The sequence below is a fragment of the Schistocerca serialis genome, chromosome 2 (assembly GCF_023864345.2).
Source record: "Schistocerca serialis cubense isolate TAMUIC-IGC-003099 chromosome 2, iqSchSeri2.2, whole genome shotgun sequence".
NCBI classification, from domain to species: domain Eukaryota; kingdom Metazoa; phylum Arthropoda; class Insecta; order Orthoptera; family Acrididae; genus Schistocerca; species Schistocerca serialis.
Genome location: NC_064639.1, coordinates 433,911,904 through 433,935,899, shown reverse-complemented (window position 1 = coordinate 433,935,899; position 23,996 = coordinate 433,911,904). Strand labels below are relative to the sequence as shown.

Below are 23,996 nucleotides of genomic sequence, written 5' to 3'. Positions count from 1 at the left end.
TCTATACACTCCTTCCACCTTTCTGCTTTCCATTTTTTGCTTTGAACTGGGTTTCCATCTGAGCTCTTGATATTCATGCATGTGGTTCTCTTTTCTCTCTTTAATTTCCTGTAGGCAGTATCTATCTCACCCCTAGTGATATGCGCCTCTACATCCTTGCTTAGCCATTTTGCACTTCCTATCAATCTCATTTTTGGGACGTTTTTATTCTTTTTTGCCTGCTTCATTTACTGCATTTTTATATTTTCTCCTTTCATCAATTAAATTCAATATCTCTTGTGTTGCCCAAGGATTTCTGTTAACCCTCGTCTCTTTACCTACTTGATTCTCTGCTGCCTTCACTATTTTGTCTTTCAAAGCTGCCCATTATTCTCCTACTGTATTTCTTTCCCCCATTCTTGGCTATCATTCCCTAATACTCTCAGTAAAGCTCTTTACAACCTCTGGTTCTTTCAGTTTATCTAGGTCCCATCTCCTGAAATTCCCACCTTTTTGCTGTTTCTTCAATTTTTATCTACATTTCATAACCAATAGGTTATGGTCAGAGTTCACATCTGCCCCTGGAAATGTCTTACAATTTAAAACCTGGTTCCTAAATTTCTGTCTTACTATTATATAATCTATCTGAGACCTTCCAATATCTCAAGCCTTCTTCCATGTAAACAACTTTCTTTTATGGTTCTTGAACCAAGTGTTAGCTATGATTAAGTTCGGCTCTGTGCAAAATTCTACCAGGCAGCTCCCTTTTTCATTCCTTACTCCCATTCGATATTCACCTACAACATTTCCTTCCCTTCCTTTTCCTACTACCGAGTTCCAGTCACTCATGACTCTTAAATTTTTGTCTCCCTTCACTATCTGAATGATTTCTTTAATCCCATCATACATTTTATCAATCTCTTCGTCATCTGTGGAGCTAGTTGGCATATAGTTTGGACTACTGTGGTAGGCGTGGGCATCTATCTTGGCCACAATAATGCGTCCTGTACTTATTGTTATTAATTAATTAACAGATAGATTTCTGTTTGTCACTTTCTTGTTTGAATATTATGTTACTTGCCAGCTTTTTTGTTTTTTTTCTGTTACTTACTAGATTACTCACTACATTACTGCACTATGTTTTGATGCTGTTTTCAACTTTCTAAGGGTTGTCGGTAGTTCGTTATAAGTGCACATAACTTTACATAAATTTTATTTTTTGGAAAATCTTCTCGCTCTTCCAATCGGTCCCAATCGCTTCCCAAGAGCTTTCGACAGAGTTCTCGTCAGACATTGTCAAGTGGTTAATGACTGCCATGTCGCCGTGGCTAGCTATAGCTATGACACACTGTATTCGAATGATCAGCGTCAACTACTTCCGAAAACTATAATAATGCATTTTATTAGCAAAGGTCCAAGCGATACCCTTTATTGGCTTTACATTAAGGAAACTGCTAAAAAAAAAAGTAAATGATGCTAGCAGTATACAGTTATTGCAGAAAACATCGTATTTTGTCCTTCATTCTCCTAATAGGAGACAATTAGCATTTCACTCCGAAGATACATAATGCACAAAGACATACATGTATGTATGTCTGTGATCTATGTACAAACTCAAAAGTCATAGAGTACATATAAAGTTCGTGATGCAGCCGAAGTTGTGTATGTTCTTTGATAATTTGAAGTTTTAAGCGGGTACTAGTTCTCGTGTTTAACCAAATGTTAGATATCAGTTGTTCCTGTTTGGGGCTGAACTGATTACATTCGCGTGAACGAATTAACACCGCCTGAAACCGTTTTCAAGCTAAACAAACTTGCGTCATGGTATCTATGAAAAATTTTCCGAATCCTGCACCTGTTGGCCATGTGACAGTTTGTGAGGTCGATGGAAAATTACAAACAATGACAATTGAAAATGCTAATTTTTCGATATTTAGCAATACCGTAAGTTGAAAATGTAAATTTGCAAATATTACACTTGTCCTGCTGTAAATGCATTGCAGTGAAACAGTTTTTTTTCTGTTACCCAAAAATCTATATTGTGGAGTAAGTGGCTGCCGTGCTTAATCAAACGAGTTTTGGAGGCTGAAATAATATGTTGCACTAGTATTAACCGAATATAAACCCGTAGTTTAACTGAGCTCTGTACTGATAAGGACATATAAAAATTCGGCCTTGTGTATGCGACATGTATATCAAGAAAAGTACGGCTTCGACGATTCACAACTTTGGCATTCATAATTCATGTATGAAAAACTGTCATCATATGGGTTAGAAGAAAATTTACACTGGTAACAGAGAAACACTGGTAATTCACGTCCATGCAAATTTGAAAGAAACATGTCTTTATCATGTGAATGTATTGATAGTCCTTAGAACGTTGTGGGAATTACGTTAATAAAAGGATTGAAATCGTGGTAATGGAACTTTTGCCGTGGTTAATTCTCAAATATGTGTTGTTGTTTCTCAGTGATATTAAACCCTGGACTTCCATGTGTGACTGTCATTACCTACAAGATGATTCATGCTTGAAATGACATGACATGGATTTCCAGATCACGACATTACACCGTATATGAATTGAAAGTAAATAGTGCCACAAAATTAAGCTTTGGTAAACTGGAGAGGTGATCTCCCATGACAACACATTGCGTTGTAGTTAATTTTAATTGTACAGGTCGATAAATTTTGGTACAAAATTTTATATAATGCAAATGTAGTAGTTATGTCATGGACAGATAAAGGAACAAGAAATGTGAAGCAGATTTGGTGAGAATTCTGACACAAACGTTATTAATTTTTTACTTGTTTTCATTGTGAATACTAATAAAAAATAGTAAAAGCAACTGGTCTTCCTTAAACTGTTTTTGTTGTGTGCCTATATTCTATTAATCATTCAGATTATGTTCCATTTCAACACACTACAGTATGTATTTGCTTTGTTGCGATCACACAATAGCAGCAAAATTGTTCAGACTAGGCCTATAAATTTAATTTGACAGTAGCTATTTCCGTGTTCTCTTTTTCCCTTACTATCAGCTATATACATTTCCTGTCATGGTTGCAAGAAATGTGGCTGTTCATGGAATCTTTGTCATGATATTCTGGTGGGAAAGGGAAATGATTCGCTAATGCTTTGAATAACTTTTTATTCTCATATAAAATTTTTGTGTGTTACGGTGACAAACAGTAATTTAATGGAAAAAAATTATAATGGCAACCTGTAGTTTAATTTTTCTTCTAAATACAAAATTCTATTTTGTTCCATTTTTCTTTCACAGTGTTTATAGCTAATATAGTTCACCTTCGTATACATCTCATGTTGCATGATAAATAGGCCTAATGGTGACAGGGCCATGATATTAAGTCTAGTAAAAATTATGTTCGTATAATGAGCCCTTTGTGCCATGTTGTGTCTTGTCCTCATAGTTTCTTTTGCAATATATACAGTTTGGTTGCTTTCTTCAGTGCCCCTCTTAATCTAGTGCTCTGTGCTGTATTGCCATGTGAATCGGCATAATAAATGACTGAGCACAAGAATATTAACACAGATGTACAGTACAGTTTCACTATAGGCCTACGCACTGTTACTGATACTGTGCGCGCTTTCAAGGCGGCTTTTGCTGAGAGCTAAATGTGCAACAGTGTTTTCATTGTGCCTGTCTGCAACTCAGTGTGTCATTTTTACAATGAGTAGCACTCTATCCTTTTTCTAATATTTTAGACTGCATTCATAATTCAATTATTTTGCTGGTTCAAGCTTCAACTTCTTATAACTGAAAAAAAGTGACTGCTGTCAATGATTTTTTTACTCTTCTTAAGCATTTTTGTGTTGGATTATTTCTTCAGTTATCCACAGTTCTTGTAGTTGCAGTAGTTGCTCCAGTATCAATTATATTGTTCTTTATTAAATTAAACTTTTTTCTTTGCAAACTACAGGCATGTTTACTGTTTTTTCCTGTATTCTGTTGGTCATGGCATCTGAAAGTTTCAGATCTGTCTTCTCGTCTGTCATGGTCCAGCTTCTTACAACTCTTGATATGTGGACCACTTAAGCATGGCCTAGGAGTAAATAACCCGATGAAAAGAGACAAGTGTTTCAGTTGAAGAGCAGTCTGATATTTCAAGAACAACAGAGCAAAAAGTACAAATTTGTACTTTCAGGACATGACGGTATACAAAAAAATTAAAAACTGTATATTTTCAGATTATTTACAAAACCTTATCCCCTTTGGAATACTCTCCATTGCAAATAATACAATTGTCACACCAGTGTTTCCACTGGTCGAAACATTTTTTGTAGTCATCTTTAGAAATGGCTGGCAGATCCTCAGCCTCCTTTTTTTACTACTTCAGTGTTGTCAAATTGGTGTCCTTTCACACCTCCTTTTCATGCATGGAAAGAAAATTTGAGAAAAGAGTCACACACAGCCAAGTTAGACAACTCTCTCTCTCTCTCTCTCTCTCTCTCTCTCTCTCTCTCTCTCTCTCTCTCTCTGTGTGTGTGTGTGTGTGTGTGTGTGTGTGTGTGTGTGTGTGTGTGTGTGTGTGTGTGTGTGTAGTTGATGGACATCCAGAATGAGGTCTGTCATCAGTTGACATGTTGCCATTTTTAAATCGAACAAACCACACGTACACTTGAGGTTTTCCCATACTGTTTTCTTGGTAAGCTTTTACGACATTAAAACAGTTTTAGCATAATTTTTACAAACTAGAACATAAAATTCCACAGCTGCGCATTGTTCACCTGAAGTTGCCATCATAGAAAACAAAACAGTGCTAGCAAAATCAATCACTGCTGATGAACAGAACAAGCCAGGCCAACAACACAGGTAGGACTGAACTGGCAATAAGTTGTGCTAAATGGACCTAGCGCTAGAAATGTGAACTACAAAAGTTCTGCCTACTGCAATGTTATTCTCTTTGTTTTGGCACCCCCTTGTATTTTGCCAAATAACTGCCTATTTTAGTATCCGTTGGACTAGCTTTGGTGGGGAAATTTGTGGCAGTTGTCTGAAAGTCAAAATTGTGTTTGATAATTTCCTTGGGTCTAAAAAGACAAACTTACACAAAAATGAAAATAATGGTGGTATGTCATTGACAGACACATTGAATAGTACCCATTTTATACATTGAAAGTTCCTTTACAGTGACTTACAGTTTTTCAGAGTTTATGTATCAAATGTTTCATTTTATGTGCTACAAGGTGATATTGTTAAAGTATAGAAATTTTCACGTCCCTTGCCACTGTTATGCAAAGACAGTTTGATTTACTCCTGTGCAAGGACAGTGTCATATTTTTGTGTGTGTCAGCATTGTGCTTTGTGTACAGCTAGTGATGAGTGAAATTGAAAAGATACACCACAAACTGATATTTCACCAGTATGGACTTAAACTTGTCTAATTTCTTCTGTATGTTGTGCCATAATATTAACAATTCTTTGCTCATTTTAAAATGTATTTCTTTATAGGTTGCATCATATCCAACAATAGTAGTGAACAGGGACTTGCTCCGCCCTTCTGTAACTTCTCATGACGATATAAATGCTGTCTTTCTGCCTGTTCGTGAAGGTTTAGTGAAGAAAATATTAAATGTGTGGTATGTATTTCTGCATTGAAATTTTTTACACACACACACACACACACACACACACACACACACACACACACACACACACACTTGCTTCATTGTGACAGCTAACTAGGAAGTGCAACTTGGCTAAGGTGAGAGATAGTATCAGGTGGGGTTGGCAAGGGGAGAAACAAGGCAGACAGAAGGATAGAGGGTTGAAGGGAGGGTGGCTGATGGCTCCGAAGGAGAGGCAGCAGGTGCACAGGCTAGGAATATGGCATAGACACCCCACCAGGTGAGCTCGTGCAGTGCACAGTGATGTAGAGTAATGGAATGGGGGAGGGAGACTGAGGGGAAGAGGGTGTGGCATTGGATGGTGCCAGTGATAGAGGAGCTGCTCCTGGGTCTGACACCAGAGAGGCAAGATGTTGCAGTGGCTCACACTGACGGCTTGGTGCTGGTTCTGGAAGAAGTTGGGGTCTGATATCAGTTGAGACTGCGGGTGTGGGCATCCTGTGTATCATCCAGATCCTTATCCATAGGGGGGATGGATGAAGGTTGGAGAACCAGGAATGCCAGGTTCTCACAGCATGGGATGTGATGTTGGTGCCCAACTGCACATCTGTTGTTGTTGGTCACCAGGACCAGTTGGAGTCCTTCATGAACTGTGATGAATCCATGTGTACAGCGAGGAGTAAATCCAAATGTGCGCACCCAGATAGGGATGGCCACCTTAAAATGTGTGGCTGCCTCTTCTTCATGTACCAATGGAGGCTGCAATAGATCTAACAAGGCTTGAGGGAATGCATACAACAGTTCTGCCCAGCTTCAGTCACAGATCAGTGTAGGCAGTATGTGGATAAAAAGGAAAGCAGTGCATAATCGATAGATGGGGATGCAGGGTCATTCCATTATCACAGTGCATGATAAGGTGACCATTTCAGAATTTAGTGATCTTTGGTAAATGAATACGTATATGTCTTAATAATAAAACTGTCAAGTAGCACAGTTCTAACTCAAACCATTTTTAATAAATTGGGGGTTAAAGACTCAAGGGCATGTACCCGGTATTAGTCGGGCACCAATTTCCCTATTTTCAGAGATCTACTAGCATACAGACCTTAATTTTTAATGCATCTAGTACGTAGGCCTCTAAGTTGAAATAGTGCATAAAAAGTAGGATACATCATATAGATATACTTTGCTTTAAATTAGTGATTCTCTTAAAAAAACATAACTTCGTACAGGAAAATAGTACACACAGTGCACAGTAACAATTTAGTATTAGTATTATATAGACATTGCCTACAGGAAAATTAAAGAGACCTTTGGAGAAATGAGAACCACTTGCATGAATATCAAGAGCTCAGATGGAAACCCAGTTCTAAGCAAAGAAGGGAAAGCAGAAAGGTGGAAGGAGTATATAGAGGGTCTATACAAGGGCGATGTACTTGAGGACAATATTATGGGAATGGAAGAGGTTGTAGATGAAGATGAAATGGGAGATACGATACTACGTGAAGAGTTTGACAGAGCACTGAAAGACCTGAGTCGAAACAAGGCCCCAGGAGTAAACAACATTCCATTAGAACTACTGATGGCCTTGGGAGAGCCAGTCCTGACAAAAGTCTACCATCTGGCGAGCAAGATGTAAGAGACAGGCGAAATACCCTCAGACTTCAAGAAGAATATAATAATTCCAATCCCAAAGAATGCAGGTGTTGACAGATGTGAAAATTACTGAACTATCAGTTTAATAAGTCACAGCTGCAAAATACTAACACAAATTCTTTACAGACGAATGGAAAAACTGGTAGAAGCCGACCTCGGGGAAGATCAGTTTGGATTCCGTAGAAATATTGGAATACGTGAGGCAATACTGACCTTACAGCTTATCTTAGAAGAAAGATTAAGGAAAGGCAAACCTACGTTTCTAGCATTTGTAGACTTAGAGAAAGCTTTTGACAATGTTGACTGGAATACTCTCTTTCAAATTCTAAAGGTGGCAGGGGTAAAATACGGGGAGCAAAAGGCTATTTACAATTTGTACAGAAACCAGATGGCAGTTATAAGAGTCGAGGGGAATGAAAGGGAAGCATTGGTTGGGAAGGGAGTGAGACAGGGTTGTAGCCTATCCTCGATGTTGTTCAATCTGTATATTGAGCAAGCACTAAAGGAAACAATAGAAAAATTCGGAGTAGGTATTAAAATCCAGGGAGAAGAAATAAAAATTTGAGGTTCGCCGATGACATTGTAATTCTGTTACAGATAGCAAAGGACTTGGAAGAGCAGTTGAACAGAATGGACAGTGTCTTGAAAGGATGATATAAGATGAACATCAACAAAAGCAAAATGAGGATAATGGAATGTAGTCGAAGTAAGTCGGGTGATGCTGAGGGAGTTAGATTAGGAAATGAGACACACAAAGTAGTAAAGGTGTTTTGCTATTTGGGGAGCAAAATAACTGATGATGGTCGAAGTAGAGAGGATGTAAAATGTAGACTGGCAATGGCAAGGAAAGCGTTTCTGAAGAAGAGAAATTTGTTAACATCGAGTATAGATTTAAGTGTCAGGAAATCGTTTCTGAAAATATTTGTATGGAGTGTAGCCATGTATGGAAGTGAAACATGGACGACAAATAGTTTGGACCAGAAGAGAATAGAAGCATTCGAAATGTGGTGCTACAGAGGAATGCTGAAGATTAGATGGGTAGATCACATAACTAATGATGAAGTATTGACTAGAATTGGGGAGAAGAGGAGTTTGTGGCACAACTTGACAAAAAGAAGGGACCGTTTAGTAGGATATGTTCTGAGGCATCAAGGGATTACAAATTTAGCATTAGAGGGCAGTGTGGGGTAAAAATCGTAGAGGGAGACCAAGAGATGGATACACTGAGCAGATTCAGGATGATGTAGGTTGCAGTAAGTACTGGGAGATGATGAAGCTTGCACAGGATAGGGTAGCAAGGAGAGCTGCACCAAACCAGTCTCAGGACTGAAGATCGCAACAACAACAACATTAAGTGTAAATAATAATAAAATGTGTTCAGCATTACAATTAATGGTTCTTACTTTCACATAAAGATAACTCCATTGGAAAAAATGTCAAATTTGGCAAACTCCGAAGTCCTGTGGGGGTTATGTAGACAACTGAATCTCATCTCGATTTTTTGCTAAAATGTTTACATATCTGGTATCAATCTTAGATACAAAAAAGAATATCCTAAGTCACTTTATTTATTGGCAAAGAATAAAATGAAAATGCCACTTAGGTGTACCACCCACATTCAACACTACAGGGAACTGTTAAATAAAAACCACGTGTATTCCTTGAAAAGCTGTATTTAAAATATTGTAGTTGACTTGAAAGTCAGAACTGTAAACAGGTGACAGCTGAAAACAGTTACCAATCAGTTTTCTTAATGTACAAGGTGTACAACTTTGCTTCTGCTGTTTTTGCTTCAACATTTGAGGCTTTAATGAAACAAATTGGTTACACGTGTATCATTCAAAGTATTTTCCATCGCTAGACACTACTTTCTCCCATCTTCCAGGCAGTGTACGAATCCCACGTCGAAAAAATTGTTCAGCTTTTGAAGCGATCTACGAATCGATCCAATTCGTGACTTCTTCATGAGATCGGAGGTGTTGGTCAGCCAGGCCATGTTCCATTGATCTAAACAGTTGATATTCAGAGGGAGCAATGTCTGGAGAATACGGCGGATGGGTTAGGACTTCCCATTTTAATGTTTCCAAGTTTGACCTCTTTTGCAATGTGGGGTCGAGCACTGTCATGCTGCAAAACCACTTTATCGTGCCTCTTGCTGTATTGCAGCCGTTTGTCTTTTAATGCTCTGCTCAGACGCATTAATTGTGTTTGATAACGACCACCTGTGATTGTTTCACTTGGTTTTAAAACCTCATAGTGCATGATGCTGAGCTGGTCCCATCAAATGCAGAGCATGATCTTGGAGCCTTAAAAATTCGGTTTGGCCATCGACGTGGAAGCATGGCCGGGATATACACATGATGTTTTGCGTTTAGGGTTATCGTAATGAACCCTTTTTTCGTCCCCAGTCACAGTGTGATGCAGAAATCCCTTCCCTTTTTGCCTATGAAGCAACTGTTCACAAACAGACAAATGCCGTTCAACGTCTCTTGGTTTCAGCTCACACGGGACCCAAGTTCCTTCTTTCTGAATCATGCCCATAACCTTGAGACATTTTGAAATGGCTTGCTGTGTCACTCCCATTAATCTTGCCAATTCATGAGTTTGACACTAAGTCTTCATTCAGCAATGTCTCCAATTATGTATCTTTGAAAACATTCTCTCTTCCACCACTATGCCGGTCTACGGTATTAAAATCACTGTTCTTGAAGCGTTGAAACCACTCACAACACATTCTTTCACTAATAGTGTCCGTACTGTATGTGCTTGAGAACATTTGATTGGACACGGCTGCTGTTTCTTTCATATTGAAACGAAACAGTAACATATCCCGTAAATGTCGAGAATGAGGCTTGTAAACTGACATTTTCAATCAAGAACAACTTTATGATGCAGACACAAATTGACTTAATGTTTGGATGAGGATATGTTGACCGAAGTCCAAGCTAATTGCCTGAGGTCTTGGATGTGTTTCTTTTGACTGCTACTACCATTGTCACCACCTATCGGCAAGCGGCAGAAGCAAAGTTGTACACCTTGTATATGTTCCATTTCACTCTTCAGTGTCTTTTCAGTGTGAAGCATTACGTGAGATAGTTTGTATGAACAAATGTGCTGACATATCGTTACTCTGTTACTGTAAATTAAAAAGACAACTTCAGTGAAATAAACAAAAAGGGGCAAGGCAATAATGAGACATACAAATAATTTTTTATACGTACATACTGATGCGCATAGACGTAAAAATTCTGCAAGGAACAGTCTCATAAACAAATTCAAATATGAAGAAGGAAATTGTATTTTTAAATCTCTTCCACCTTGCCGTATAACATTGTATTCCTTGAGATATTGAACCAAAAACAGAGTAGGTTCACTCAGATGTAAAAGATACAATCTTTCATGCCACTTATTGTCGAGTTTATATAACCGTGCACTGTGACTTTGTAATGATGGAACATTCATCTTACATATAACACTGAAGAAGGGGACCCAAACAGCATCCTTCCCATTGTACCGTGGAAGGGATTGTGATTCAGCAGGAGACATGTAATTAATTTCATGATCTTTAAATTAATTGTCAACTGGGAAATGTGTCATATGTACCAGTTTTTGTCGTATTTGAAAGTCACATACTGCCTCCATTCGTATCTATCCCAACAAAGCATTTTCACAAACAGCCATAGCAGTAGTGGTCCCATTTGCTTTTGTTGAAAGTCTGTTCATTAGAAAGGTGTTAACAGTTGTGATTATAAGTCCACGGTGAGATAATGTTCTGCGCTATACCTGTGTTCCAAGAGACCTTCATATGACTTGATCCCCTGCAAAGAAACAAAGAACATATAACAACCTGTATTTCGTAGGGTGACAATGTGAGCAGTGTAACTGAGCGTGGTGGCGCAGTGACTAGCACACTGGGCTTGCATTCAGGAGGACGATGGCTCAATCCTGCATCCGGCCATCCTGATTTAGGTTTTCTGTGATTTCCCTAAATTGGTCCAGGCAAATGCCGGGATGGTCCCTTTGAAAGGGGACGGCCGACTTCCTTCCCCGTCCTTCCCCAATTCGATGAGATGGTGACCCCACTGTCTGGTCTCCTCCCCCAAACAATTCAATCCTGAGCAGTGTAAAACATTTCTCTGGTGTAATGGAGCTCCTCACAGTGTGAAAGTTCAACTCACAGTGAACAGATTCATGTTTTAATTTTTGCTCCACCTTCGTGAAACAGTCAGAGTAGCAGCTACATTTGGTGTCGCAGCAAAAAAAGTTAAAGCCCTTAGTGGTATAATTGTTTCTCCAGAATGCAGGAATGGTCAAAATATATTACCCTGGAGCTATGAAACAAGATGTAGAGGTGTTTTATGAAAATGACAGTTTCTCAAGACTTTGTGCAGGAAGGAAAGGTTGTTTCCACCATGATATATGACAAGGATGATGACACCAGGAAAGACTTATTTTATTTCATCTTAAAGAATTGTACTCAAAGTACTGAACAGTAATAAGTTCTTTGTTTCTTTGTAGGGGATCAAATCATATGAAGTTTTCTTGGAACAGAAGACATGAGCACACCATGTATTCTAGTCACTGCTATTAACCCTTTCTAATGCAGACACTGTTGCTGTGGCAAATTGTGAAAAATGCTTTGTTGCAACAGCTACAAGTGGGGCAATATGTGGCTTTCAAATGCAACGAAAACTGATACACAGTACAATTTTTGCAGTTATCACATAAATTTAAAGATGATGATAACATTTGCACTAACTGTATATCTTCTGCTGAATGACTCTTCCTTCTATGGCACAGTAGGAAAGGTGCTGTTTGGGTTCCCTTCTCCAATTTTATATGTAAGGTGATTGCTCCATCATTACAAAGCCACAGTGCATGATTGTATAAACTTGCCAACAAGTAGCTTGAAAAGGTTGTATCTCTTGCATCTGAATGAATTTATTTTGTTTTTGGATCAAGATGTCAAAAAATTTTATTTTTATTTATTTGTAACCAACAGTGTTGAATGTGGACAGTATGTGTAAGTGGCATTTTCATTTTATTCTTTGCCAATGAATAAAGTGAGTTAGGATATTCTTTTTTGCACATAAAATTGCTACCAGATATTTCACCGTTTTTTTCCGATTGAGTCATCTTAAAATAAGGTAAGAACTACTAAGTGCAATGCCAAATGCTTTTCATTATTATTTATATTTAATACTAGGAATAAAGAGCTGCAGTGCACAATCTGATGTTTATAGGTCAAGTCTTTACTAAATAGATAATCTGTGAATATAAGGAAATTGATGCCTGATTAATGACGAGGTACGCACCCTTGAGCCTTCAAGCCCAAATTCAACAAGAACGATTTTAGGTACAACAATGCTGTTTGGAAATTTTACTATTAAGACATGCAGGTATCCATGTACCAAATATGACAAAATTCTGAGATGGTAACTTTAGGGTCCACCAAAATATCGGATAGTTCACATGATATTTGTTTTTCCAAGTGTGTTTTAAGTTTGTCCATGCCATTAGAGGGAGGCTGAAATGGAGGTGCAGTAATATGATTGATCCTGTTGTGGTGCAAAACTGTTGAAAACTGGGAGACGAAAACTTGTGCATTATCAATGACAAAATCTTGCAGGGCGCCTTCAGTAGGTGCGGGGAGGGAGGGTAGGGGGAAGTGGCCAAGGCCTTAATGGTGTTCTCCAACATAGTCATTTGTGTTTTGATGACATTATGGAAAATGACAATACACACCTATAAAAAATCAGCCACATGGCCCCATGGAATGGACCCGCAAAACACATGCACCTTACCCAATGCTGACTGGATGTACGGCTCAGGTGATAGGCTGAGAGCAATGCTGGCTGATGCATCTAATAAGCTTAACAGTGCTGAGCCATACACAAAATGTGCTCGTCAACCAGTGGCCAGTACACGTGCCATTGGGCCAGATTCTTTATTCTGGGAATGCCCCGGTGGGACTGATACAGGAGTGAAGAACATTTGGAATTCCCTTTTGACACTAAATATTATATTGATTCAATAACAGGGCACCTTTGAAAAGCTGAAGGGCTCTCAAAGGAAGGGTCTTGGCTAGCCGGTTCATATGAACTGGCAAACCAGTCTTGAGAGTGGATCCTCACATGTGACTACTGCAGCACCTCTGGAATGTTTGGGGAACCATACTGCCAACTTTTCCTGCTGTCTATGAAAATTCCTGATGGGAACCGAAAGGGAAGCGTTTAAACACGTTTGTATTTGTATTCTGGGCCAATTTACAATAGTTAATGGAATACTGATATTTTGATAAGGAAAGAGTCCAGTGTTGTAACCTTCCAGGTGTCCATTTAGGCAGCTTTGACTTAGGGCCAAATATGGGCAACAACAACTTACGATATGTGGTCAGATGAAGTTGGTTGCCATTGTAGAACTTCTGGATACCAAAGATAATTGCCAATGCCTCCTTGTCAAGCGGGGAATAATTTTCTTGTACCATTGTGAGTGTCTTAGATGTAAATGCAATAGGCTGTTCCGAACCACTGAGGTACCTGTGTGATAGAATGGTCCTGCCGCTGTATGGTGACACACCTGTAATTAACAGGAGAGGTAAGAAATGCTTGGTGAAAGCCATGCCGACCACTGAAACTGGACCCCTTTGAGTCAGTGAATGGGGTATCAATGCAATTTGGGTGATAGATCATGTATAGTATGTAATCTTGTCCATAAAAACCATCACATTCCTTAGTTTTTGGTGTAGGAATGTGGAAATCGGGTGCTGCATTCCCTGATTTCAGTTTAATGTCATCCCAGCTAAAGATACGTCCTATGTACTTAATGGAAGTCTGTAAGAAGTACTTCAACAATTTAGATTTTAACCCGGGTTGCAAAAGGATAAAAAATACTAAGCAGAGAATTGACCTCTATGACAACTACATCATCCACATAATTGACACACTGTGGAATATTGGCAATAGTTTGTTCTAAAAATTTCTGAAAGATAGGTGTTGCACTAGCAATGCTGAAAGGTAATCTGCTATATTGCTAGAGGCCATAAGGAATATTTAATATCAGAATGACTTTGGAAGTTTATCCAAAGGAAGTTTAAACTAACCTTCCAGAAGATCAGTTTTGAAAATAATTCATCAGGATGCCAAAAGGGGTATGAGACCACAATTGAGTGAGCATATGCCATATTTTGGACATCTCCACAATGACTAAAAGTGATTTTTATCTGCTATAACGGATTAGGGACAGCACTTATAACTCCTCTTTGCAATACGTTTCTACATTAACCTCATCCCACAAGTCTAAAGTTGTTGGGCAGGCTTTGAAAATGGTCAGTACAGCCAACTCTTTTGACATAATGTTGGTAAAAAAAAAAAAAAAAAAATTGGATGCCGTTTCCAGTCCTGAAGAAAAAAAAAGGGGGCCATAATGCAGACACAACTGATCTTTCTGCACATGGAACAATGTTCTGAATTACGTGGGCAAAGTTTTGGATGGAAAATGCATCACGGCCAAAAATAGTTTCTGCTGAGGGGTCAGCTACTACAAGGAAAGGAAGGATTCTGTTTACTTGGTTATACGTTAATTCCAGAACTGTCAGTCATTGTCTTGGAATTTCGTGATGAGGGTGAGTCCACAGCTCAGATGCTACTGATCATAAATGAGACCACCTTAACTGGACTTATGTGGCTGATTAAAATTGAGACTAAGGCCCTTGTATTGAGAAGAGGAATACAGTGAACCATTGCTGACAGCGTAAGACAGTGGGCTGCTCTCTTTGGCTGTGTGTTGTTTATTTACAGCAGTGCACTCTGCTACTGACTGTTCAGCTGGCTCGGACAAATGTTGTTATAGTGTGGGCAGGAATGTTAAGCAGGTGCAGAGCAACAGTCAGAAAAACTGGGAAAACTGTGAAAATTTTGCCATAGCCAGTTGGAAAAACTGATACGTTACTGGAATATCATCAAATAAGGAAAAAATAGGTTTCTACTCACTGTATAGACGACATGCTGCAATTACTAGTTTTCAGTTACACAGAACTGGGATGGAGTAACAACTGGTCATGGCTGTTTTTCTGCATGTTATGCTGTGTGCCAGGCACACTTGATCAGATTCGCACAAATGATCTAGTTTAACATTACTGTTCGCTGTAAACCTGAAATGACAAAGGGCTATCAGAAATTATATTGTCCAATAATTTTCTGAAAAATGTCCTAAGCTGTCGAAAAATTTCTTTATTGAGGGGCAGACTTACATTTAGTTCAAGGTGGAATTCAAATTTGTCCAGGTGTTGTTATGTCCAGGCCAAAAGTCCAACAAAAGCAATTAATTATTTTCTGGTAAGAAGACATTTCAGATGTAGTATTGAAAAGTGTTTTTCTTAATTTTTCAAGGTTTTGCTGCATCGATTAAAAGATTTTTGTATCTGAACAGTCTTTTTTTAAGTTTTGGCTCTAATTTGTCTTGAGTTTCCTTAAGACAGACATAAAAAAACAAAAAAAAAAACTGGTACTTAACACTGGCATTGTTTTATACGAATGTGTCATATCATTCATTGACTACACAAGTGAGTCTGTCCTTTTTTGCACTTGAAATGATAATCAGCAGTTTGCACTCGGTTCTTGCATGAAATATGACTGGCTGGTTTTAAACACAGCATTTTGGGGAATAGCGAGAAACAATGAATTTGTCAATAGTAGTACCTGTTAATGACATCTCATCTACACATAAGTAAACTCCATAATTTTGCCACTTCCTTTTCTTTATAATTCTTTGAATCTGTTTGACCAAGTTGAAGAAGCACGGGAGTCAGTAATGTTCATCTTACTTGCAATTCAGATGGCCTAGTCTAGTAGATCTCCCTTGGTAACTGTGCATAGACTGTCATAAGCAATTCTAAATCTTTTGAATAGTTTTTCCTTCACACTTTTGCAAGTTTCATTTTGGCCCATATTTTGTACTGCATGTAAATCTTTCTCCCATTTATACACTTCATGTTCAGAGTTTACAGAATGAAACTGGCTTTGCTGACAACTTAATTTTAAACTTCTTTCCCTCCGTCATTTAACCAAAAAATTTACAGCCTTCCTTTGTCACTGAAAACTCTCCATGTTTTCTTTGGGATAGGAAGGTACTGTATTTTTTCCATGGGTTTTTAGTTGTACAACAATCATCATTGGAACCACAATTTATGGAATCATTAGAGTTATGTCCTCTTTCTTCTAATGTTTGCACAATTCCTAATGAAATGTCGATATCATTCAAACGAATGTCCAAGAAATTAACTAACAACTCATATGTAAGTCTTCAGGAGAAGTAGATGATTTCAGTTGCAAACCACATTCTTCTTATTCTAACTTTGTGAGGTTCAAAACTGTAATTTGATATCATGGTATTGTGAAACCCTGAAACCTGCACAAAGATAGATGCTGTTAGGAAGCATATACGAGTAAATTAATTCAGTTTTACCTCCATTTTTAACACATATATAAGCAAAAAGTAACTGTGAATAACTGTGTCTGTGAAACTACCAATGAAAACTGAATTCTCTTGAGAAATTGCAGTTGTGAGCTGTGTTATTTGCTTACTGTGTTGCACATGTGCTGTCTGCTACAGTTAAAGTGAGGGGTATACATTTCACCATCCACATGTTGACTTATTATTTTGGCAGCTTTCAACATTTTTTTAAAAAGTTTATCTTAGCAGCTAAAATTTTGATATAGTGTTTCTTTTGATGTATTTTTCATGCATAAAAAGCTTCAGAAGAGGCTTTTACTAGTCATATTGGGGCATTCCCTTATTAATACATGCAACATACTAGTCAAAGATTGCTTGTCACTGCAGATGTGTCATCCATGGGTGCACAGACATGTTTAATTACACCATTGTTGAATCCCTCTATGAATAAGAGAGCAAGAGATATATCAGTAACCAGCTGTCAATTTTACACATTATTAGGTTGGGGATTTTCTCTGCCCAGGGACTGGGCGTTTGTGTTGTCCTCATCATTTCATCGTCGTCATTCATGACAGTGGCTAGATTGGACTGTGTAAAAATTGGGAATTTGTATGGGCGCTGATGACCGTGTAGTTGAGCGCATCCCCAAAACTCATAATCATCATCATTTACACATTATTAAGGTACTGGTGAGAATCCTGTATGCAAGAGGAGTTGCATAACACTCCCAAAATAGAATTTCCAGTTTATCGCAGTTTGAATTTTGACTAACAAACCGCAAAATGCAATCAATGCATGGAAAGATACACAAACATTTTTGGTATTTTGTACAACTAGTCTAAAGCACTGACATGTGGTTTTCATAGTTTTAGAAATACTCAATTATTATGGTCGTAGGAATGTGGTACGGAATGGTTTTTTAAGCAGTTCTGGGGGAGTGTATACTCAGTGAGAAATTGCTGTTGGTCAGCCAAGCTCATTTTCGTTATTGTTACATGTAAATTTATGCCTGAATACAAGGAGAAGTAAGTGACACATTGTAGAAAATTGGGAGTTGATTCTGTGTTCTTTCTGAAGCTAGCGAAATACGTTTTGTTTAATTTGGTATCACAAAAAATGTGGACTTCCTTTAACAGTAATATGTGAGGAAATATGGATAAATAAAATCCACTTGGTAAGTTATTTGGGTGAGCGTGTTGAAAAGTACTTAAAGTGAAAATGATTTACAGACCTTAAATTCTGATGTGGTGAGGTCAGAAATTAGCTTAATTTTCTGTTTTTATCCATTAATGTCTTAATTATGGCATCATAATTTGAAACAACTCATTATAATGAATGTAATTTATTCCAGAATGAATTTTTCACTCTGCAACAGTGTGTGCACCATTATGAAACTACCTGGCAGATGAAAACTGTGTGTCGGACTGAGACTTTTGTGAAGTTTGGAAGGTAGGAGATGAGGTACTGGTGGAAATAAAGTTTCGAGGATCAGTTGTGAGTCGTGCTTTGGGTAGCTCAGTTGGTAGAGCCCTTGCCCGCACACAATTTTAATCTTGCCTGGTAGCTTCATGCAATTTATTAATTGCTTAGTCTCTTGGAATAAGGGTTTTATATTGTCTAGCCTCCAACATCTTGTAAGCAGGAATTTTTAAACAGCTGCTCATGGCAACAACAGCTCTACGGTACATTTATTCACTTATGAGATTTAATGTGACCAAACTGTCAAACATCTCTATCACTAGAAAGAATAACAACCTACTCTGTATCTCAATCAGTGTTAACATGAAACAAATAAAAGTGAACTGTGTAGATATAAAAATCATTTACAACTTAGCCACTGATCTGAAGGATCTTAGGTAATAAAAAAATTTTAAAAATTGAATAATATCTTTAGTTCCTTCTATTCCTTAAAAGAATGTTCTATAGGTAATCCTTTAGTGCAAAAAGTTTCAAAACTGGATGAATAAAAAAAAATAAAGAAAATTTAAGATAGTAGTTTTAATACTTCAGGTATGCTACATAGTCTACCCCTGCTTGAGTACAATGCACAGAACATTCATACATGCATATGAAATGGTCAGAAAAGTTTGTCTTTGGGATGTTGTTCTATTTGCATCTCACATTGGCTTGAATGTAAGTTTCGTTGTCAGATGACCTTCATGTGAATATCTTTAGTCTTTTGGTGGAAGGTTCATATTGATAATCATCTGTGATCATTTTCTTCAGAAAAGAATTGTCCATGTTTTGCATTTCAATTAAGTTTTGGCAGATATCAACACATGATTGTTTTTCGTTCAGGTGTCAAAGTGTGGAGGACATGCTTTGCATGTAGTATTCTATTCTTAAAAACATTATGGAGAATATTTTTAACACTCAATTTAGAGATGTTGCTCCATTGCAATTTGTGTCACAACAACTGCCACACTACAACCACAAGTCCACTGCTTAACACTGCCTGCTCACAACTGACTGATCAAATGCACATCTGTTGTTTAGAGTTATTAGTTCTAGCTGCTACCATGGCTACTGCCCTGACATCCCTTATAAGCCAGGAATAAACCAGTCTAAACTCTTTGGATGGACAGTGTATACACTGATCAGATATAATATTGTGATCACCTGCTTGATAGTGTTTTTCTACCTTTTGATGCAATACAGCAACAATTCTGCATGGCATGAGTGTGACAAATCCTTGCCCTGTTTCTGGAGGTATGTGGCACCAGATGTCTAAGCACAGTTGTTGCAACTCCTATAAATTACAAGCTGGTGATTTTTTGACATGGAGCTGGTGCCCAATGGTACCCCCAGATCCACATGTGTTCCATTGGGTTCAGATCAGGCAAATTTGGTGGCCAAGACATAAACATGTGTTCAGTATCGTGCTCCTCAAACTACTGCACCACAATCGTGGCCTTGAGATACATATATTTATCGTGTTGGAAGTAGTAAATAGAACGGAGGAAATGCACTGTCATGCCACATGTTAACACTGTTAATATAGGGCAGGTGGCTTTCCTGTAAACGTCAAACAACTCTCTCAACAGAGACTCATGTTGGATGATTTTATTTAATTGGGTAAGTCTGTTGAAATTCTCAGTGGTGTTTTTGTTTACAGTGTTGTATATGAACACTGAATATAAAAAGCTTGTTGTAACAAAGTAACTTAGATCTTCTAGTTACATTTAAAAGAGAATAATAATAATAAAAAAAAAAACACACATTTCATTCCAACCTGCAGATGGAATTACAGAGAAAGTAAAGTCTCAGGTCTCAAATGGAATTTTTGAAATGGCTGAGAGAAATTCTGTAAAAGGCAGATATCTAACTCAATTGTTTTGTGTAAAATTCTCATTTCACAGAGGAAACTGTAAAGAAAGCAGACTTGTTTATCATCAACGGTAAGCAGGTTGAAATTCCAAGAGAAAAATTGTTTCTAAAAGCAGGAGCTCTTTCTCATTTAAATCTCAGTTTGCCAAGAAAGCCTATTGAAAATATTACAGAAAGATAATCTCCAGCAAAGTGTAAAATAGATCATGTCACAGAGTATGTGATACACCAGAAACTGCGGCGTCTGCCAGTATTTCTTCTGCCCAAGAAAGTGTACAGGTTGAACTTGTACTGGATGCAGCAATAATTAAAAAGCGTCGTTGAGATGTGACAAACTAGAAGTTTTGTGATTACAAAATAAACAGAGAATAGCCCGTTCCAAAATAACTTACAGTAAAAGCAGCTCTTAGAAGGAAAGTGTAAAATTCTTCAGAGAATTACAAGCTATAAGACTGTACCACACACACACACAGAGAGAGAGAGAGAGAGAGAGAGAGAGAGAGAGAGAGAGAGAGAGACTGCTGCATGTGGTTTTTATTTTCCTTCCACTGTGTGGCATGACCTTCCGGTAGGGAGGAAAAGCATGTGTGGGCATGTGTAATTGGTGTGTATGAGATAGCACGCTTGGCTGCTTTGCGGTTAGGCACTAGATGGAATCATTGATAAGGGATTATTAATATTCTTTTGTCAGAAACATACATGAAAATTGGGCATACCCTGGGCTTCAAGAAATAACGGCTAATCCTGTCACATGAGAAACGTCCATATTCATAAGGGATATGAATGGTTTAGTGGAGACACCTTACTCTTTTTTCCTAAAGCACTTTGTACAAAAATTCAGACACCCACAGAACAATAATGAAATCTATAGTCATCCTGCCAATAAAATGAACACCTTGCTTCAGAGAGAACTTAGAGTAATTGTTAAAAGTAGTTTATAATACCTAAATAACTGTAGAAAAAGAATTCAGCTATTTTCTGACGACAAAATTTAGTCAGGCTTCACTTGCCTGTAATTTCACATTATGTGATCTCTGATCACCCATTGCGTCAGTTTGTGCATGCGTTCTCGCTTCCCACGCCCGAGTTCGATTCCCGGCGGGGTCAGGGATTTTCTCTGCCTCGTGATGACTGTGTGCTGTGTGCTGTCCTTAGGTTAGTTAGGTTTAAGTACTTCTAAGTTCTAGGGGACTGATGACCATAGATGTTAAGTCCCATAGTGCTCAGAGCTAGAGTTTGTGCACGTTCCTGTAATTTTTGTGGATATCATATCTGAGCCACATGTTGACGTTAATAAGACTTTTAGCAAAAGAACTGAGAGTTTTGGAACTGGAAAATAGAATTAAGAAAATGCTGCGTGTTCCAAGTATCGCCGCAGAAGCTCAAACCAATACACAACTGTCACTGTAGATTTTTGAAAGCAACTCAGCAAAGGAATGTTTGGTCTTCCATCTGGCAGGTTATGTGGTTCATCAAGAGAAGAATTGCAACATGCCCTTTTAAAGTGAGAATTCATCTGATATGTCACTGTTAACTATGTCTATTAGAGGTTGTGGCTCGACTGCAGGAAATACATTACTCATGTAGTCACTGAAAAGCGTGTCCGATAATCGCATGCAGAAGAAAATGTCATATTAAAACGTGTATCAACAGTTCTGAAAGTCTAAACAATTTGGAACACATTGATGTTGAAAATTTTGCCATAGTATGTTGTGAAGATCATGTGATGGGCATTGTTACTTAGCTGATTTTCATTATATTAAATGCCGTCATTCTGCCTTTGATTACTTCTGCAGGTCCAATGGAAGCCCAAGCAAAATTTATTTATTTATTTATTTTACTATTTTATTTATCCACCCACAGACAATAAATATGTTATGGATGTCGCTCCCAATAGCATAATACTGCCTGACCGGGCTGCGTCCATGGCATAGTTCGTGTTCAGAGTAATCATTTGCCTGGATGTTGGCATATCTGTATGTGACCATTGACTTGGTGCATTAAGGAATGTGATTCGTCCTACCAGGCAACGCGTTTCCATTGATCCCTGGTCCATATTGATCATCCCATGGCCATTTCAGTCACAATTCATAGTGTCACTGGGTCAGCATGGGAACACTCGTGGGTTGTCCCCAGGGGGGCCCCATGTTCATTAATGTGCACTGAACAGTGTGTTCCAAAACACTTGTGCCTCCACCAGCATTGTACTTAGTCTTCAGATTGGTCATAGATTGCTACCTATCCTGCTTTACAGAGCAGACAAGCCAACAAGCTTCACATTCTGTGATGAGATGTGGATGTCCAACACCTTGTTACCTGCTTGTTGTTTCACCATCCTTCCGCCCCTTGCCATTAGACACACACAACAGTAGTAAATGAACAACTGGCCAGCATCTCTATTTTTTAGATGCTTGTTCCCAGGTGCCAGACCAACAGAATAAGCAGGACTAGAAATCGCCTTCAAAACAAAAAAAGTCAGAGTAAGGTTACAAGATAGACCCCACATTTCACTCGAGAGATGTTTGTAATAGAAAGTCGATATAAATACAAATATTCATAACTAACAGACAGCAATATGGCCAAAATACACATATGACTAAGAAATATTAAACATAAAATCAGTAAAAAAATGAAGGTATCACGAAAATGGAAAAAAAAAAGTATTAGATCAATGCTGAGAAAAATTGAAAGGCAGGCGTAACTGCACATTTAAGCAATATTTGAAGACAAGACAAAATACTGAAAGAAAATTAAGAAGGAAAAAAAAGAAACTGAATTGGTGATGCAGTCTTGCAGGCACTGTAAAGGTAACTGACAAAGGAACGTCATCAAATGAGCCTCATATTTTAAGAAGGAAAAAAAAGCACACTTGCAAGACATCAGTTCCAGTAATTGATCTCTCACAAAAATGTAGACCATATTTCTGATAGTACCCAGTAATTACTTGAAAATACAATTTGTAAATTGCTGTGTGAAACAGTTGTTCGTAACACCACTACAGCCAGTTAATGCTCGAATGCCAAGTACTGTACACTGGAGTGACAACCAGAGCTCTCCTATTTGTGAGAAGAGAAGGGGTAGCAGTGGTCATGTCTGCCCATTGTGTTTTGAAATCCTGGTCAAAAACACATTATTTTATGCAAAAATAGTAAGTAAGATGAGTATGTAATATATCAACCTGACCCACATATATGTTCAGCTTTATTTTAACGATGTTCTCGTACTGATATTCTGCAAAATATATATATATATATATATATATATATATATATATATATATAAAAAAAACAAAGATGAGGTGACTTACCGAACAAAAACGCTGGCAGGTCGATAGACACACAAACAAACAAACACAAACATACACACAAAATTCAAGCTTTCGCAACAAATTGTTGCCTCATCAGGAAAGAGGGAAGGAGAGGGGAAGACGAAAGGAAGTGGGTTTTAAAGGAGAGGGTAAGGAGTCATTCCAATCCCGGGAGCGGAAAGACTTACCTTAGGGGGAAAAAAGGACAGGTATACACTCGCACACACGCACATATCCATCCACACATACAGACACAAGCAGACATATTTAAAGACAAAGAGTTTGGGCAGAGATGTCAGTCGAGGCAGAAGTGTAGAGGCAAAGAAGTTGTTGAAAGACAGGTGAGGTATGAGTGGCGGCAACTTGAAATTAGCGGAGATTGAGGCCTGGCGGATGACGAGAAGAGAGGATGTACTGAAGGGCAAGTTCCCATCTCCGGAGTTCGGATAGGTTGGTGTTGGTGGGAAGTATCCAGATAACCCGGACGGTGTAACACTGTGCCAAGATGTGCTGGCCGTGCACCAAGGCATGTTTAGCCACAGGGTGATCCTCATTACCAACAAACACTGTCTGCCTGTGTCCATTCATGCGAATGGACAGTTTGTTGCTGGTCATTCCCACATAGAATGCGTCACAGTGTAGGCAGGTCAGTTGGTAAATCACGTGGGTGCTTTCACACGTGGCTCT

The 23,996-nt window shown here is 38.3% G+C and overlaps 1 protein-coding gene across 2 annotated transcripts in view; it reads left to right on the top strand.

Moving 5' to 3' along the window:
- Nucleotides 1-1,624: 1,624 nt before the first annotated feature.
- Nucleotides 1,625-23,996, top strand: part of LOC126457290 (aladin-like) — a 75,062-nt gene continuing 52,690 nt past the window's right edge. For both annotated transcript variants that reach the window (XM_050093463.1, XM_050093462.1), the window contains exons 1-2: nucleotides 1,625-1,923; nucleotides 5,451-5,578. In XM_050093463.1, the coding sequence (XP_049949420.1) occupies nucleotides 1,801-1,923; nucleotides 5,451-5,578 (251 nt within the window). In that variant the 5' untranslated portion in view covers nucleotides 1,625-1,800. The remainder of the gene's footprint in view (nucleotides 1,924-5,450; nucleotides 5,579-23,996) is intronic.